The sequence below is a fragment of the Nesoenas mayeri genome, assembly GCF_963082525.1.
Source record: "Nesoenas mayeri genome assembly, chromosome: 17".
Taxonomy (NCBI): Eukaryota; Metazoa; Chordata; class Aves; order Columbiformes; family Columbidae; genus Nesoenas; species Nesoenas mayeri.
Genome location: NC_137565.1, coordinates 3,353,056 through 3,372,001, shown reverse-complemented (window position 1 = coordinate 3,372,001; position 18,946 = coordinate 3,353,056). Strand labels below are relative to the sequence as shown.

General features: G+C 53.2%; 1 protein-coding gene across 1 annotated transcript in view; it reads right to left on the bottom strand.

Annotated features, from left to right (window-relative positions):
• NCOR2 (nuclear receptor corepressor 2) overlaps positions 1–18,946 on the bottom strand; it is a gene marked incomplete at its 5' end in the record, with an annotated part of 147,423 nt that overhangs the window by 98,663 nt on the left and 29,814 nt on the right. The window contains 2 exons of the mRNA XM_080355363.1: positions 8,070–8,183; positions 13,115–13,294. Of these exons, the coding sequence (XP_080211489.1) occupies positions 8,070–8,183; positions 13,115–13,294 (294 nt within the window). The remainder of the gene's footprint in view (positions 1–8,069; positions 8,184–13,114; positions 13,295–18,946) is intronic.

Genomic DNA, 18,946 nt, shown 5'->3' with positions numbered 1-18,946 from the left:
CAACCCAGAGGCAAATCACCATGGGCAGAACATGTGGCAAATCAAGAAGAATGACATAATTTGTCTTGCATTAACCGACTGTAATGTACACGTCTCCAGAACGAAAGATCAGGAGGGGAAGCTATTCTGAGCACGTCATATCTTTGTACGTACACAAAGAAATGCCTCTATCTTGAAAGCTGCCCAATTAACACTTGACATCCGCTGTAATTGCCGATGCTCCTTGCTGCATTTATCAGATCATAGCAGAACCGTAATGAGCTGTGTGAAAGACCACGCAGGCCGAGGTGAGAGCTGGTGGCAGAATTGGGAAGGACGTGTTACACCCAGCAGAAAGTTCCTGCCATGCTGGGGCTCAACCAGGAGGGCAGACAGACAGAGGGACGTGTTCCCACCTGGGGAATTTAGGCAAACCTCAGACCGTTCAGGTGCAAGGGCCGCCCCCAGACTTTTGCTGTTCAATCCTGTCCATGGGCACAGCCACCCCGGACTCTGTTCCAACACTGATTTTTTCAGGAGATGAGTGACTGACCCTGCAGAAGGGAACCAGAGAGTTCCTCCTACATCTGCTGAATAACCTCACCCGCCCCTGCAATCCCTGTTATTTCACAGAAAGAAATGTATCAGGGAGCAAATCCAGCCATTACCTCTGGCGAGACACACGAAGATCCCCACCGGTTTTACAGCCCCTCTGCCGCTCCGCAGCAAGCAGCTAATAACCTCTTTTCCCGATTCGGTATAGAATCCTGAAATATTGCTACAGCACTGTCGTTTGCAGAGGGACTGAAGCCTCGAGGCTGAATTTTGTTCCGGTTTGCATCCGAGTCACTTTGCTCCGGTAAAGCAGCTCTGGGTTTCTCCCTGTCAAACTGCGGGCTCTCCCGAGGGCAGAGGCGGCTCCGCCGCAGCGTGTGAGCACGACTCGGGCAGAGAGGTGAAGCCCATCATGTATTAGCCCTCCACAAACGCCCACCTGCGTCACTGTGGGGCCCACAGATGATAAAAGGGGACCTGCGGATGTGGCCAGCAACAGCATCGTCCCCAAAGAACCCCCGTCCCCAAGCACAGGGGGTGGGGAGGGCACCCTCTCACCCCATCTCACACTCCTCCAACAGACCTGGAGCTAAAGATATCTCCACCATCAACAACAACCTCCCTGCAGACTAGGAAAATCTCCATTCTTGCCTAAAAAGCTTTTGGCTTCCAAAGCAAACTTCCAGCCCCTTGTTTTTCCTTTGAAGAAACTTAAAACAGGCGTGGGAGGGGGAACTGGGCAGGGGAGCAGCTTCCCGGCCACGGGAGCTCCCGTGGGGATGAGGAGCCGACCCCGCGAGGCAGCGGAGCATCCGAGACCAGAGGAGGGACAGCCTGGGATTTCGTGTGGGCTCTTCTTAAAGCGGAGTTTAAAAATGGAAAAGGGGGAAAACACAAGAGTTATTTTGAGAAAGCGGATCTGAAATTAGGAGGCGGCATTTTGTTGGCCCCGCTCCAGCCGCAGCTCCATGCAGCGCAGAGCTGCTGCAGCTGAACCGTGCTCCGGGGGTTATTTATAGCAGCCCGTAGGCAGCAGCGCTGGGGAATGGAAAGGTTTTGATTTGGGAGCAGGCATGTCCTGCACAGAGATAAGCAAACCCTTGGAGAGGCAGGATCGCTGCGTGCAGGGCGGTGCTGGGAAAAATTCCTGTCCCAGCTGGACGATGTCCCCGGGGCAGGAGGAGCAGCGCGGTGAAGAGGCAGTGGAATTGGATTTTATTTAAAACAAAATCCAGGAGTGTGGCTGAAGTCAGCAGAAATCACGGAAACCCTCAGGCGAGACACCTTTCTACACGAAGCACCTAAGTCTGGGGGGATTTAATGGCGCTGCCTCTGCGCCCAGATCCGCCGGGACCAAACCACGACCTGGCAGTGCCGCTTCCACGGGGAAAGGTTTTCATCCCTGTGACCACAGGTACTCATTTTTTTTCCCCTTTAAACCTCAGCATCCTCTCTGAGAGCCAAACCACCCCAGGATTTGCTGCCCTCCCCACAAAACAGGTGGGACGAGCCCCAGTGCTGTGGGGAGTGAAAGTGACGCTCTGGCCTGTCCCCGGCTCCCGCAGCCGGCAGGGACGCCAGACCAAGGATGGTGTCATCCCTCAGGTTCTCCTTGAACACACACGTCCCTGAGCTGCCAGGGACATCAATCAGCCTTGGTGGTCTGTGCCAGGCTCCTCTCAGCCTGCCCAGGGGCTGATGCTCACTGGGGTGTCCCTGGGATGCAGGTGTCCCTGGGATGCAGGTGTCCCTGGGATGCAGGTGTCCCTGGGATGCGGTGGCCCTGGGATGCAGGTGGCCCTGGGATGCGGTGGCCCTGGGATGCAGGTGGCCCTGGGATGCAAGTGGCCCTGGGATGCAAGTGGCCCTGGGATGCGGGTGGCCCTGGGATGCGGGTGTCCCTGGGATGCGGGTGGCCCTGGGATGCGGTGTCCCTGGGATGCGGTGTCCCTGGGATGCGGTGTCCCTGGGATGCGGTGTCCCTGGGATGCGGTGTCCCTGGGATGCGGTGTCCCTGGGATGCGGTGTCCCTGGGATGCTCTCTGCTGCCCCACGTCCCCACAGCAGCAGCGGTGACAGAGCCACTCCGGGGCTCAGGCCAGCAGCAGTGGTTACAAATGACTAATCACGAATAGCAAGAAAAGTGAGGAAGCGGGTCACGTTGGAGCGGGTGTGAACAGCAGTCCCCGCCTATCCTGTGCGGAGCGTGACAAGCCGACTTGTTTCGGTTGCTCGCCGCTCTCCAGTTTTTGGCTCATCGTTACCAGCCGGTTTCTGTGGTCGGTGCACTCACACCCCATCCGCAGCCAAGGGGTGAACCCCTGTCCTGGCCGGGTTTCTGTGCATTCACACACTGACCCAGCATCGCACTCTGTCCTCTGTGAGGTTACAGTGACAAGCACAGGCATATTAACCTCAAACCAAGATCCTAAGGAGCCTTTGCCACTGCAAACTGTTGTTGAGCATTTTGCCACTGCAAAACTGCTGAAAACATTGGCATCGCACAGCAGAATTTTAGAAATCAAAGTCTCATTACTAGAGCAGTTACGGGAAGGTTCTGGTCTCACAACCCAAGGAGCTGGAGCCGTGCCGAAGGGTCCACACTCCTCCCTACGATAGATTTGGGTTCTCTGCGCTTCTCGTCCTTATTTCCAAGACCTGAAAATGCAGGACATCATTATCTGGTCTGGGTTAGCCAGGGACAAAGCTTCTAAGCCCATGCAGCTACCTCCTGAAGCAGACATTAAAAACAGAACCATTTAAAAAATCAACAACAAAATCTTCCTTAAAATCCAAGAAAAAGAGAAAAGGATTCTCAGCAACTCCAGGCTAAACGTTTCAATTTTATCTTTTCGGAAATGTCGCTATCATGCAGAAGTGTTGCCAGCATCTAACCTCTGCCCTTTCCAGTTTTCCTCTGCAATATTCAAAACCCCATCGAGCGTCACCGAGCTGAGGCGGCCCCAGAATAACGCTTGTCACAAACAAAGGCAAAACGAACGTGGCCCTTTCAGCAGCCGAACACGAAACGCCCCCACCCCGACTGCCACATCAACCAGAATTTGAAAAACAACCCTGCAGATTTAATGCTCGAAAGCAGTTTCATTGATAAGGTTTTATTTACCGCGCCAGCCCCGTGCTGACGGTGCAGGCCTGATTCTCCCCTTTCTAATGTAAATCAGGAGCTCATAGAAAATCAGAGTTATACAGACATCAAATCCCCCTGGGATCTGAGTCACACTCAGCGCCTTTGAGTAGTTAACGGCTAGATTATACTTTGCAATGCTAAAAGCATTCATTTATCTGTTCTCTTATTTACGGATGGGGCATCAATGCTTTATGAAGGTATTTGAGGGTAAATGGCGAGTTGGGAACACGCTCCGCAGACACAACAGCAGCAGGGGGTGCAAAAAGTTCAAAAAAATCCTTAGAATCCCGATTTCACAGCATAGTGCTGAATTTATAGATAGATGGCTGTGCCCTTTTGAAGGAACAAGCACCGAGACAGAAAACGAATTAAAATTTAATCTTATTGATTTCCAACAACTCAATCCCAAGAGCGAGACAGGCGCCGCCGCCTGCGCTGCATCAACCCTGCTTTTTCGGAGGGATGACGGCGGGGACGGGCAGGGGCCACACGAGAGGACCCGTCCCAGCGCTGGCCACGCTGCGGTGGGTGACACCACGTGGCGTCCCCTCCCTGGCGTGGTGGAGGGCGAAGTGGCGCCGTGTCCTGACGTGACCTCTGCGATAAATGGGCTCAGTGTTTCAGAGGAACGCTGACGTGCGCTTGTTTGCGGGGACCGGTCGGGCGCAGGGACAGAGGCTGCTTTGGATGTGCTGGTCTCCTGTGTGGCTCCCAGGAGCCTTTGGCCACCGATGGGGCTTGCGGAGAGCTGGCAATGGGCACACGCAGGCTCCATGTCATTACGACGGTTGGAGAGACGCCAGGAGCACATCCCCATAGCTGATGGGGACTCGGAGGTGCAATTCACCATGCAAATTGGGTGCTGGCATGGCCAGGGCTGCCACAGTGCCACATCCTCCAGGACATACCGACAGGGAGAGCTCAGCCGGCCCCGCATCCCAGGAATGGCACCAAGAGCCATTTGGATCAACAGCAATGCTCCCCCCTCCCGTGCTTAGCAACGGACCTGGAAAAGTCCATTTAAAGCACAGAAACATCTTCAAACCCAGGTACAGCTCAACAGCTTCAGGAGAAGATCACTATCAGCCTCCAGCAGCAACGAGACACCCATCGCAACCCAATGTCCCCAGGCAGCTCTTCGTCACCCTCTTGGGGTGACAGGGACTGGCAAAAGCAGCCCATCCTGCACCCTGCACCGCACTGGTCCTGAGCTCCCCGCTGCACCCTCTCAGAGATTTCAGCATCCGTCACTGTTTTCAAACATCGTTCTGCCTCTTCAAGGACTAGAGGCAGTTTGGAATATAGGACTCAGATGTTTCTGCCCACTGTTTATTCTCAGTTTTGTCTGCAGATAGTAACAAAATCGTTAACTTCCATTCTCATACACCCTTTCAGAAACGGTACGGTTTGCGCTCACAATTGAAATCTTGGCTTGGAAACACACGCACGGTTTTTCTGTGTAATGCTGCAAACGTTTCCCAAAAAAGTACTTTTTTGGGGGCAACTTCACTGCTCATCTTTGGAGACAAGACCAAGCGGCTCCGGTCAACATGTCACCCAGGGCAGGAGGCACCTGGATCTCAGCAACCACAAATGACAATATCAACCACCTCTCTATAAACCAAGCCTCTGAAAACCTTCCCGAACGCAACCACAGCCTCACAGGACAGGATTTCACCGCAGTCAAGGGCAGCTCCTCTCTGTTATTCCCCAGAAGAATGTGATTTCTCTGGAAATCAATTACTCGTCCAGCAGAGTGTAGCAAGAGGCGATTACAGGTCACATTTTCCACAATTATCCTCTCCCGACGCCAAGGAACTTTTCAAATCATAAGCGTTAAGTAGGTCACAAGAGGGAAAAGCAGCGTGATGGGCGTTTAGCATCAGCGAACCTGAATTTTGAGGAAAATCAGACACAGGCCAGCGCCGACCTGCATCCCAACCCCTCATCCATACCCAGCGCGGCGGTGAGAACAATATATAGACTTCCCTGATGAACCATAAGCTAAAATTAGAAACCATTCACCCTTGCAAAGCCACCGCTATTGCCAAAAGGAAAGTAGGTCACAGAATGGCTGGCTAACTTGATTTTCCAGTGTTTCTAGCTGCTCTGTCCTCACGTAACCTCCTCTCTCCCATGGACCGTTCCTGGTGTGTGCTTTGTTCGCGGTACAACCGCGCAGCGTGCGGCTCCGGCACGGCCTGGCAGGAGCGGTGGGAACGGGCACGGCAGCCCCCGCCTGCTCGGGGAAGCACAGACCCGCGGTTCATGAAAAACCAAAGCAGCGCCAGGCGACAGCCCCTGCACAAAGCTCGCCCTCCCACCTGCTCTGGCATCGGCACAGGCGCTGCCTTTCTCCCCCTTACACAATATTGCTCTTGAAAGATCGTTCCGGGCTTTGCCAGCTCCTCTGGGGTGCTTTGCTTTCTTGCCTCTTCCCAAGGCATGAATATCCTCTTTTTATTTGCATTTCTTACCGCGTGTTGCCTCCCTCAAGCAAGCCACAAGCTGAGCGATACGAGTAAATCGGGCTCTTCCTCCCTTCGCGCTCTGCCCCACGGGCTGCAGCCCTGGCTCTGCTGTTGCAGCCGCTTTTCCTGCGAGCAAAGCTCGAGGCGTCCAACTTCGCTACTTTTCCGCGGCACAGAAAAGGCAGAAAGGCTTCAAATTCAGCTCAGTGATCAGTATGTCTCTTACCTGGCTCACAGCCCTTTGCTCCTACCAACTCACCTTGCAATTTGGTGTTAAGCGGCAGCAAAGCCGCAGGTCAGCATGAGCGCACCTGGGGCTCACCGCTGCCACCAAACCCACCCAAAGTGACCTGACATGTGACCGCCAACCACTCTCCTCCACTCATGGGACTAAGTGATGCTGCTCCCACATCCTCTCCTCTTCCAGTTTTCCTCCTCCTGGCCCCAAGGGGAAGAGCAGCCACCACCAAAGGCCACCCCAAATGTATCCAACAGAGGGGAGATGTCAAAAACTGAGCCCGCGGGTGCCTTTTAGAAGGGCAGTCGCATCCTGAATCCTACCTCAGCACACCCTTCCCATGCAGTCCGGCATCCCCGTGTGATGGAACCGAAAAGGTCCTTTTGTCACCTGGCCTCAGCCATTGCCACCAGCCAGCAAAGCTCGCTCAACTCTCAAGCCCATCGTGTCATCTCCAAAGGAGGAACTTCCCTCCAGCCCGCTATGGTTTCTATCAAGCAAAAGAGCTGTTTGGTTTGAGTCTCCTACCCACAGACGGCCTCGCTTACACGCTACTCGCAAGGGGACTTTACAAGAAGAGGGGAAGAATCATTATTCACCCATCCAGAGATCACACAGACACGAGCTTGAGACCACCTTTTATGAACCCAACCCTCGCACAGGAGGCACAAGCCATCAAGCCCAAGCCCCTTGGAGAAGTCACTTGGTGGTGCCGTGGAGAAAACGGCTCTGAGGAACATTGGGCACCTGCCCCAGCGCCCGGGGTCTGTGAAGCTGTCACCAGGCGGCACTTGCCAACACGGCAAAGGCATCGCCCTCAGTCCTCACCCGCCCGCTCAACAGACCACGCTGCGGCTCCCGTCACTGAGACAGCAGATGGAAACAGGAAAACCAGGGTATGTGATTTCTTCTTTTTTTTTTTCTTTTCTTTTTAGGAGCCGGGCACCTGGATTTCTGCAGCTCCCAGTCAAATCCCAGGCCTCGCAATTCAAAATAATTAGCGACTGGTAGTTTTCCCTTTATGCAAAATCATGCTTTTTATCCAACACCTAAATGAAAATGAATGTGCTTGATTATCTACCAAAGGGCCCAATTTCCTCGCGCCGCTCCAAAGCACACAGTAAAATCCATAACTCCCCGGGCTGCTGTTGCAGACAGCGGCTGAGCGGTCAAGGCGGAGATGCAGAGCCAGCGATGCCAGCGTGACCTTTGCTAATGCTATTTACAGCGTCAAATACCCACAAATCCAGCAACGGCCGCAGCCACGGCCTTTCTGCTCCAGCCTGGGGGGCTTGGAGCTGGCCAGGGACGTCCCCCCACCCATGCACCCACCAAAGCCCATCCTCTGAGGTGGCTTTTAACCAGCTTCACTTCCAAGGGAGAGGATGAAACAAGTTTATTTAACAGACAGGGCTCTGAAGCACCTCCCGAAGGCTTCAAATCTAGGGCTGATCACAGGAAACCCCCCCAGGCAGGTTCTTCAGAAGACAATGGTGCTCAAACCAAGCTCAGTGCTCAGCCCTCATTGTCACTGTCCCCTCTGAGCTCCATCTATCCACCTCCCACGGCCTCTGCCCCGGGGGGCTCACCCAGGGAACCCCCCACCCAAGCTCCCCGCCCCCGGCCAGGGTGGCACCGCACGATGGCACGTCTGCACTTCCATCGTCTCCAGACTCACCCTGTTCTCGTCGTAGATGATCTGCACCAAGCTGCGATGTTTGGACTCGATAGGAGGTGGTGAGATGGGTTTTTCAGGCTCTGGTGGTTTGGCTGCTTCTTCCTCCAACTGTTGCTGTGGAAAGAGAAGGGGGAGGAGGAGGAGGGTGAGTCACAGCGAGAATCGCAGCCGTCCCTGTCCACACGAGACTCTCGGCGGTGCCGTGGCAGAGGCTCCGGCTGCGAAGGGATGGGAGAGGGAGCAGAGCTGCCTAACAACCCCTGCCCCGCAAGCACAGCACCGTCCTGACCCAGGCGCTCGGCCTTGTGCTGCTGGGGTGGTGCTTTTTAGGCTTGGAGGATGAGGCCCTGCCTTGAACAAGCCTCCTGGAGAGGGCTGGAGGCTGGAAATGATGATGTTACAGGAAACCCTTGAAGCAAAGCTCCAGCCCGGCTCCCTGCGGCTGCGAGCGGCGCAAGGGTGAGCAGCGCGGCTGCTCTCCACCTTCAGCTTCATCTCGCGGTGCTGCAGTTGGAGTAGACACCCCGGGATGACTGTTCACAATGAAATGCACCAGCTGCCCCCGCGCCACGCAGCCAAATGAGCCAGTAAGTACGGCAGAGGAGGCAACAACCCCGGGAAAGCTGACATCTCCGGACACGTGGCAGCCCGTCTGGCCAAGGGGAGAGATGCAAATTGCTCAAGAGAGCACAGGGCAGCACAGGACCCAGACACAGGCCACCAAGACACCCTTTGGTGAACTTTCATAGAGAGCCCAAGTACTCCGGCTGCAGCATAAACACAGCACACGGCTCCGCTTGTCCCGGCAGGCAGAGGATGAGCTGCCGAGGGCACCGGCACAGCACTGACCACCTTCAGCCACAAGCCGTGATGCTCTCCTGAGAAGGCAGCTTTGAGCTTCATTCCTCTCCTCCTTTCACACAGGACAAGCTGTCCTGAGCAGAAACCACCAGGGAAATCCAAGCTCCAACTAGAGAAGGCCCAGAAGGGGTGGATGGCCACCACCCGGGTGTCCTGCCCTCAGAGACAACAGTGCCGAGAAGCTCAATCTGCCAGCTCTTCTGCTTTCTAACTGTCTTTACTGCACTGCCACAGCTCCACGTTTCATGGTTTCTAGGCTGCAAAAATACACCGTGCTGGAGCAACGCAACCCAAGGCATGTGTCTCACCCCAGGAGAACGCCAAAGTGCCTAACGGCCAGTCTGAGATAACTCACACCCCTTAAATTAAATGTGTTTCAATGGATGAAGTGACCCTGTGCTGTAGTTTCCACGCATGCTCCACCCCCCGCACAGGTGGACACCTTTTCCCATAGAGGGAAGAAAAGCTAAGTGAACACCAAGACACAATCCAAGCCGAAGGCTCCAACCACACACGTGACGGCGCGATAGCTCCTTTCTCTTCTCAACCACGGCAGGTCCAAATCACAGCGCCCTGCAAAGGGGACGAGAGCTCTTCGAGGAGCCGCGGCTGAAACCACGGGCTGCAGAGCAGTTCTGAGCACCAGCCCCGGTGCGACAGCAGCGCTTCAGCACCTGCTCTGCTCCGTGCCCTCGGATCGGCCAGGGCGCCCGTCACGCACCCTCGCTCCCACGGGATCAGCTCCAAAAACTCCAAAGAAAAAGCCACAAAAGGGATCAGTCAAATCCTCTACTTCTCTTGGGGAAAAAATAAGAGGCAGAAGCTTGGCTACATTGTTCTAGAAACCCACAAAAATCCTTCCAAGGGGTCAGGTGTGCTGTGAGTGATTTCAGAGAAGAGGATTTGATGGTGTATCAGGAAATGAAAGTTTACCAGTAAATGAAGGCTCATAAAAAGCAGTTTGTTAAAAGAAAAAATACAAATCTAATTATAGCTGAAACACAGTAGAGAATTAAACTCCATTCTCTGTGGCATAACGCTGTGCGGTTATGAAAGAAGCAGATGCCAGAGGTAGGGATGTAGGCAGCACACCTACCACAGCAGGTTCAGCACGACAGCAACCCCTGGGAGCTGTGGGAAATGGCAAAGCAAAATAGGTCAGGGTTCCCAGACACGGACAAAATGGATTTCTTAAAGGTCTGCCACAAAAGGCAGGCTGGGACGGTGACCTTTACGGGGACAGAAGCGGGATGAGAGATGAGTCTTGACGGCTCCACACTCTCTCCCCACCCGCAGTGGTGGCTGCTCGACAGACCCTCCTCTTCCCAAAAGAAGCCAGCGAAGCAATGTTGAAGGGACCCAAGTTGCCGTGATGACCACAGCCCTGGCTGCTACAGCCTCCGCAGGCCAACCCGTGTCCAAGTGACAGAGGTGCCTTCTCCGGGTCAGAGTCCCCACACGTTACGGAGGGGCCACTGGAGCCTACAGTGCTGGCAGGAAGGTGGGTGACATTTCAGAAAGATCCTGTCCCCACGTGTACCAGCCACTGTGCTGAAGGGACCTGCCTGACAAAGCCAAGGTCATTACACGCACCCAACTGCGTCGTGTTGAGCGTCCATCACCTGGGAACCACGATGCTGCACCTGGCCGGGGGAGAGGAAAGGGCTTCTGGGCACAGGCAGCTCTGAAAACCACTTTACCAGAGGCAAGGGGAGAACAGAGGAAACTGAGACAGGAGATGCATGGAAGGGGAAACCCTGGAGCTTTTCCACCCGGCCGGTTCCACCTCCATCACCAGGTGGGAGTGTTGTACTCCCGGAGAGCCCAGAGAGGCTCCAGCACGGCTGCAGAGAACAGCCCCACAGCTAATTTCTCCTTCAGATACCCGGTACCGCTGCCAGGAATAAATGCATAAGGAGACAGAGGACTCAAGGAGAGATTTAAGCGCATATGGCACATGAAGGAGCAGGGGGTGGCTGCTGGAGGTGGCCTCCTGCCAGGGGTGCGCACGCTTTGGGGAAGGTTTCTCAGCTTGCTGAAGGTGTTTGCTTCTTGCCAAGTCCAGGCGCAGTCGTCTTTGCCATTTCTGGAATGACCCAAAGAAAGAGATGGCGGATTTGGGTTGGCTGGGATTTTTTCTTTTTGCGCAGCCGTTCCACAGAATGTATTGAATTACCCTGAGAAGGCCTCCCAAAGACAGAGGGGAAAAGCATTAGGATATTCCGGCTGTGCACGATTTCTCCGCCGCTCGTTCCTGCAGCAGCGGTATCTGTTTCAGATTGCTTTCCCTGGCTCGTCTCTCTGCCGTGCTGACAGCTCAGATGCACAGATGGACAAAACGTTCCCGGAGCATCCCAGACAGGACACCCCCCACCCCAAAAGTGCTTCCTCCCAGATGTCCCAGCTCTGCTGGAGGACTGGGCTGGGGAAGGATCCTGCTGGAGGGGAAAGCAGGAGGAGATGCTTCTTTTCCTGCCAACAGCCGCTTTCACCTTCTTCCCCACTCAGCCGAGCATTCTTGTGGGCAGGAAGAATTGTAAAATTCATTCAGAGGGAAGAAATAAAGTACCCAAGCAGCCAACAACAAGAAACCCATTTCCTTATGGAAGGACAGCTTGATTTTAACAGCAAGGAGCACATGCTGCTCCCGTCAGCTTCAACAGCAGCTCCTCAGCATCTCTGAAAAACATCAGGCAGCGGATCGGCAGAGCTGTCACCTCCCGGTTGCTGTGAGCGGGACCATCCCCACCGTGCCGGGCACACATCCTGCTCGGGAAGCCCCTGTCCAGAACAGGTTTGCATCCCCATCCTCAAATAGGAGTTAAAAACGTGGACCAGCAGGCAGAGTGCCAGGTGTGAGAGGACACCCCCATTTTGCCTGAGCTCCCCAGGATGCCCAGGGAGAGCGCCAGCTTCACCCAGCCCCCTCCAAACCCAACCGGAGGAACCTCTGTGCTCTCCATTGCTCCAGACGTTGGCCCGTGAGCTGGCACATGGCGCTGATTCCTGCCACCCCCAGCACAGCTGCTGCTGTCCCCTCTTGGTCCCTCTCCCTAAACACACTGTGGATAAAAACCAACACATACAAAAAGGTCCTTCGCATTAATTAAACCACATTGTTTTGAAAACAAAACCAAAACATCCTGCTTCATTTTGCAGGAAAGAAATGGATAACATCTGATATGGGAAAATATAGGTCTGACGGGGACGAAGGTTGACTGCATGCTCATCCTCAAGAACACTGACAGCCTAAGCAGAGGGTTTGCTCTGTTCCCCAATTCCTGCCGCACACGTTTCGGGAGAGGTCGCTCCTCTCGGACAGTTTGGGATTAGCAGCCGGCAGAGGGTTTAGAAACTGGCCCCAAGCAAAGGAAAAAAACCCACCGGTAAGACAGGCAGAGAGAAGCGATTTGCTTTAGCAAGTGAAAGCCTTTAAGTCTGTGGGTTTTTTCACAGACATCCCCCAAGGTTTTGTCATATTAATCTCTTAATGGGTTTATGGTAATTGTATACATGGCAACATCGCGCTGGCAATCCTTGTGCTGGGGAGAGCTCTTGTGCAGGGGTAAAGCACCAACCAAGACGATCAGATTCAAATCCCTGGCTCAGACACAGCCCTGCCCGGTGCTGGACAAGCCACGGCACACGGCTGCAGAGCCGCAAACCCTGGAGAAGGGGGCTAGAGGCACTGGAAGGGCCATCTGGCCACAGCAGCAATGTTTTAGGTGGCCCAGTGCTACAAGAGCGGCAGCAACAGCACCGGGGAGAGACACTTGCTGGAAAGAAAAATGAAAAGACCTCGGGCAGAGGACGCGGGCAACCCAGGCTGCACTTCCAGCTCCGCCACTGAATGCGTGTGTGACCGCAGGCAAGTCACCAAGGATTTTTCTCCCTTTAATGTACTCTGATGTGCAAAAGAGCCCACAAACTGGGTTTCTAGAAGTTCCCTCATCTTGCAACTACCAGCTGCCGACTGCGGGCACAGCAGCAACTGCCCCATGTCACGACAGGGAGCATGGGCACACAGAGACTGTCCTGGTGGCAACACACACCGTCCTGGTGGCTACACAGACCGTCCTGGTGGCACTGCCACTTCCCCTCTGCGGACGTGCGTGGGCAAGGCCAGGGCGCAGGACGGCACGCAGCAGCGAGGATGTGTGCTCCCCTCCGGACCACAGACTTACCTGCTTCTTCTTCAGCTTGGAGATCTGCTGCTCCACCATGGTGATCTCCCGGTCCACGCGGTCCATGTTCTGGATGAGCTCCTCCTTGGACAGCCGGGCCGGCAGCAGGTCCAGCTCGGCCTCGGGGTGCGCAGGGCTCACAGGGGACACGGGCTCCAGTTTGCCAGACAGGCCACGATCCTGGGGAGCACAAAACAACCAGGTCAGCTCCTTCCCAGGAGACTTCGGATGCTCCTCTCATCCTCCCACACCAGCTGCCAGCGCTCCCTGGCCCATTCCCAGCCTGAGACACACACCCCCTCCAAAAAACCTGCTCGGCTCAGCAGTACCAGCTGCCAGATCACATCACCCAAGTTCTCTGCAACCTCCAACGTCTCCGGAGAGCACCAGGTTAGTCTCCAACAGACATGACAGCAGCTCTTCCTCCTGCCAAAGCCTCAGAGGCTCCCACTGCCTTCAGTACCACCCACGTTCCTGCAGGATCAATAAATTATCCGTATTCACCATCCCTTCACATCTCAGCAGCCAGCCCAAGGCTGCATCTTCTCAACATGAGGTAGAGCAGCATTAACCATGTCGAACAAGAAGGGGCTACGAGGGCAATCCCCAGGGGAGAGGTGACCCCCAGCTCCTTCAGGGAGGTCCTCTTCCACCTCTTGTTAAATGCTGGGGGGAGCTCAGAGTGTTGGACATCGAAAGCATCCATTCAATAATAGAGGAAATGGGGATGGGTGAGGTCAGCTGAGATAAAAATAAGACTGAATTGATGAACACCACCTTTTAAATTCCAGGTCAAGAAGCTCTCAGCTCAACAAGACCCTTCAAAAATCAGAAACCACTGGTACCCCCGAGCACCCCATGGTCACAACGCCTCCCCACATCCCCATTCCAGCCCTTCTTGTAGATGGCATCACGTCTGCCAACTTCCAGAAGACGTTTCCCACCAAAGAGGTCATGTCCCAAGACACCAGCATCCTTCACTGGCGCCTTCCTCCTCCTCCCTGCTAAACCCAGCTCTAGCTAAGCCAGCGAGGGAGGAACCACCGCTGGGTGCAGCTTGAAGGCGTCAACATCCTTCCCACTGCTGCCATCAAGGGACAGAGAGCCAAGGAGCAACCTGAAATCCCCGCTCACTGTCTCGTTTTGCTTTCCCAGGATTAGACACCAAAATTCGCCAGCCTATTGCATAACTGGGGGAGTTCATTGGTGGTTTTTGTTTGTTTTGGTTTTCGTTTTCCAAGCAAGATTAGCAGGACAACCACAAAGAGCAAGAGATACATTAGGTGCTCATAACATCTTGTTTGGACTAAGGCTTGAGGAGGGGAACTGGCCCGTAGGCGGGTAGGTTTTTCTAAAGGAAAGCAGCCAAAAATGCAGGAGAGAAAAGACTTCTCTCTGTGCACATTAAACAAGAGACACCAACTCACAACTGCCAAGAGGCAAGACAGGGCATCTTTAAACTCCTGCTTGGCACAAAACCCTTTGGAAACCTGGTTTCTGATACATTTTTCTCTTTTTACCTCGCAGAATCAGAAGTGAAACAGCAGTAAAGCTGAATAAGGGGAATAGCTGCAAGTCACAGCACAAAAACCATCATCATCTAGTATTAGGAGATGATTATAGCAATAGAGAGAGGCAATGTCCCTGGACCTCAAACAACCAGTCACTGTCATTTCACAAGCACCTTTTTAAGTAGAAGAAATGACGAGCAGCAAGAAGGAAAAACCAAAATAAAACTCGAAGTCCATAAAGCAGAGCTCCTGCATTTACACAAGGCACAAAGAGGCCCTTCTTCTACATCACAAAAGTGAGTTGAAAAGGTTTGCCAAGACCAGAGCCCACCCAGGGCCCGGAGTGGACTCTGATGGACACAGACATTTTAACTCTGTTTCCTTGCACCCTCAAGAAGCTGCTCAAAACACATCCCTCCGCTTCAGACTGTATCATACCCAGGCTTTGAACAACTGCAGTGCGAAACGTGAAATTCTTCTTATTAACATGAAGTCACAGACTTCGAAACCAGCGTGAGCCGGGAGAGCTGGAATAAATCTGCTGGAGGGAAGAAAACAATTACTGCATTACTCAAGTTGATATTTTCTCAGTAATTATACTGTTTCCATGTGATTTGTTTTTATACACGGTTAACAGCTACTGTAGTTCCTGTCTATTCCTGGACTTATTACTATGTGATTTGTATGATAACAAGGGTGGGCGAGCGGGGGGCAGAGGCTGCACAAACCTTTCCACAGCCAGAGGAGATGCTGTTGGTGAAGAAAATTATCACCGAGGAGTCTATCGAAGAGCAGGGCCAGGCTTGGCGGGTGCGTTTCTTCTACACGCTTTTAATCCCAACATAAATAACGTTAACGGAGCAAGCCTGATACGTGCTATTAAGCCACGGCTTAAAAAATAGGGGAGAAAGAGGTGAAAGAAAAAGGATAAGCCAACTGTCCGTCAGTGCCTTGAAGAACAAAACCCAACTCTGGCTGCACGAGCCATTTTGGTCTTTCTGATCCCCTGACCGCACCAGCTGCCTCCCCAAGGCTACGCTGCTGGAGTTCAAAGCCCCTACAGCCCCAGCCATGCCGGGTGGCACCAGCGTGTACCGAGCAATCGGGATCCCGCAGGAGCCCCAGCACGGCACCACGGTGCTTGCAGTAAGCCCTGGTCTCTCTCTGCCTTCCTAAATCAGATCATTAGTGATGTTCCGCCAAGCCCAGGACACAGATTTAGGGGTGCCAAGCTCACCTCTTCCACAGTCTGTTCTCTTGCTAATTATAAGCCGGCAGTAGCGTTTTCTGCTGGCGCGCCGGGAGGGATGAAGAGGTGTCATCCACAGCTCCTGCCCGCTCACACGTCCCACATCCCCGCAGGCTGGAGAGGGTTCCAAAAGCAGGCATCATGGGCTGGGGCTGCTCAAATTGTGCTCAAATTAATGCCCCGCAAGGACATAATTAACAAAAGGAAGGCTTGTGATCAATGCAGCCTGCAAAGGATGTCTCCATCACCTGGGATGGCTCCATCAACCGGGACAGCTCCATCACTTGAGACTCGCGTGGCAGCACAGAACCAGAGAACATCGCTGAACTCCGCCAACTGCAAACAGTCCTCAAAACCCCATGGTGTGATGCTGTGCCACACACAGGGACAGCAGCTTGTCCGCCCTGTCCAGACCCTGCTCAGAGCAGCATCGCGCACCCTGAGATGAGAAGGAACCAGGAGAGCCAACACCCCACGCTTCCATCCATCAGGTTTTAGGGCAAAACTATACATATAACACCTTTAAATGGGCCAAATACAGACTAAAGGACACTTTTTTGTTAAATGGGAAAAGCGTCCAAATCATTCTAGTGTATCAGCAGTCCCAAGATGACACCACTCATGGGCAGAAAAGTCAAAGGGGCTGAAAACCAATGTCTCATTTCCCCAGGGAGACGCGTGAGTACAGAGCCAGAGAGCCTGAGCAGTCAAAAGTACATCGAGTTATTGCAATTGTTTTGTTCGTGACCATCTGCTGCGCTAATGGCTCTTTCAGCCTCCCAACCCTTCAAACTCAAGACTAACGAGCCGTCTAAAGACAAAGCTGAGTTTATTTCCTTTTTTTTAAATCTGTGACTTTATGAGAAGGCCGATGAAATTCCTTTCCCCTGTAATCCAGCTGAATTCCACGCAGCCAGGGCAGAAAACATCCCAACAATTTCTAAGCTTGCACGAAAAGTAGGTCAAAAAACTTCCCCGATGTTTCAACAGCTTGAAGCAATTTAATTGCAAAACCAGTACCAAATGCTGACCCTCCCTCCCCACCCCCAGCAGCAGATTTACGAGGGTGGTAAAACCTCACCAGCGAGTGCTACAGTTAAATGCACTAAGCAAAGCCTAGTATCTGGTCTTGCAAAACTTGCTTGTGCTAAAAAAACCCAACAAAAACAACAACAAAAGCACCGTCCCACAGTGTTATAGTGAACAGATGCCGCTCAGGATCGCAGAATCGTAGGGTCTGACAGAAGCTCCGGCAAACGCGGCTCATGGACAAGAATAATGCATTGAATCCAGCAAACCTCACTCAGGCAAACTCCCACGGAAGCCACCGGCGCTACACTGACAAATGGATGTTGTGCCTCTCATTAGCTTCTTGCATTTCCCCATTAGTGGATGATAATTGCATTGAATGCCTACGTTCCCTACTGACTTTGCAGGAGTGATGAATTCTCACATACTCATTACAAAGAGGAGCTAATCACTCCACCTCTCATTAAGAGCTGCCCAACTTCTGCATCACTGGATTTTCAGTCGAACCTGAGTTTGCTAAAACATTAACTTTCTCGACTAAAATTTTCCATGTTGAATATTCGCTTCAGGCATTTTTAGCCTTTTTGTTGTTGTTGTTGTTCTAAATACTAAATTTCAGCCAAAACAACTCTGCCGCTTCCAAGAACAAGTTTACAGGAAAACATGCCTTTCTGCAACGTTCAGAAAGATTCTGGGAACCTCTTCTTTGAGCATCTTTGCCGCAGTTGATACATCTGGCGAGACTGCTCTGTGCCAGTGACTGGCCTTTTGTTAACTCTGAAAGGGTGTCCAAATAAATACATTAAGAAATATCTCTTTTTGGTGCTTGTGTAGGGGAACATAGAACGGATCAAGCAAGTCTAGTGGGGTTCTGGGGAGCTCCAGGTCATGAGGAGGAAAAGGAGGAGGAAAAGGAGGAGGAAAAGGAGGAGGAAAAGGCTGAGCTGGAAGGACCTTCCTGGCACGCGTGTTGTGCTCCGGGCCAACAGCAACAAGTGAAGAGGTGCAGGAGTCGTGGTGTGGCCAGCAGGTAAAGCCCGAGATCACCCACCAAAGGTTTGCATGAGAAAGGCACCAGGTACATCAGCCACCTGCTTAAGCACGTGTCAAAATCCTACACCAGGATATTCAAAACTTCAGTGACTAAGACATCCCACCGGTTTATAGAGGCCAAAAGGACGAGGCTGCCCCGAGCTCACCAAAACACTTGGGAGGCACAAAACACCTCTCTTAAAAAGGAGCGAGCTGTGAAAAACGCCTCCGATTACATTAAACACAAAGGTAGGGAGGCAAATTTTTAATGGCCCAGTTTGAAGCTCGGCCAGGGCGGCGGGGTTAACACCTCCCGGCTTGGCAGAACCAAAGGTGGCGGGGCAGCTCTCGGCTCCTCCCGGCAAAGCAGCCGGTCCCTGGGGCTCCAGCCTCCCTCGGCTTCCCTGGAACCGCCTGCAGGTTTCACAGGAGCCTCTGAGTCATTGCCACGACTTCCACGGAAACGCAGGACGTGGTAACGCGGCCTCACGTGCCCATCGCCCTCTCCTGTGGTTGCATTTCTCCCCATGCTGGCAGGAGGGTTCCCCAAAACACCCCAAACCCTCCTCCAGCATCCCAGGAAGCACCTCCTCACCAAACCCAACAAACCCCAGAGGAATGTAACGCTTATTCTGTGCTTTTCAAAGTTTTAGCCTCCTACTTTATTTTTATTTATTATTATTGGTTTTTTTGCAACACAACCATCCTCTTTCAGCTGCCACACGCACTAAAGCAAGGCCGAGTCTTTCCAGGACACCAACCGCACAGGGATGTAGCATTAAGGTCCACGTTAACACCAGCGGACCCATTCCCTCCCATCTGAGGATGATGGAAGAGTCCCCCCCAAATCCCAGCTGGTCCTCCAGAAAGCAGAGAGCCCTCAAGCCCCAGGTGCCAGGCTCAAAGTACAATGGAGTTCGCCTTTTGTACAAAAAGCTTTTGCAGAAAAAAATCCCTAATTTATAGTAGTACAATACTCAAGTGGCCAGCACAAAAGCCACCGCGGGGTGA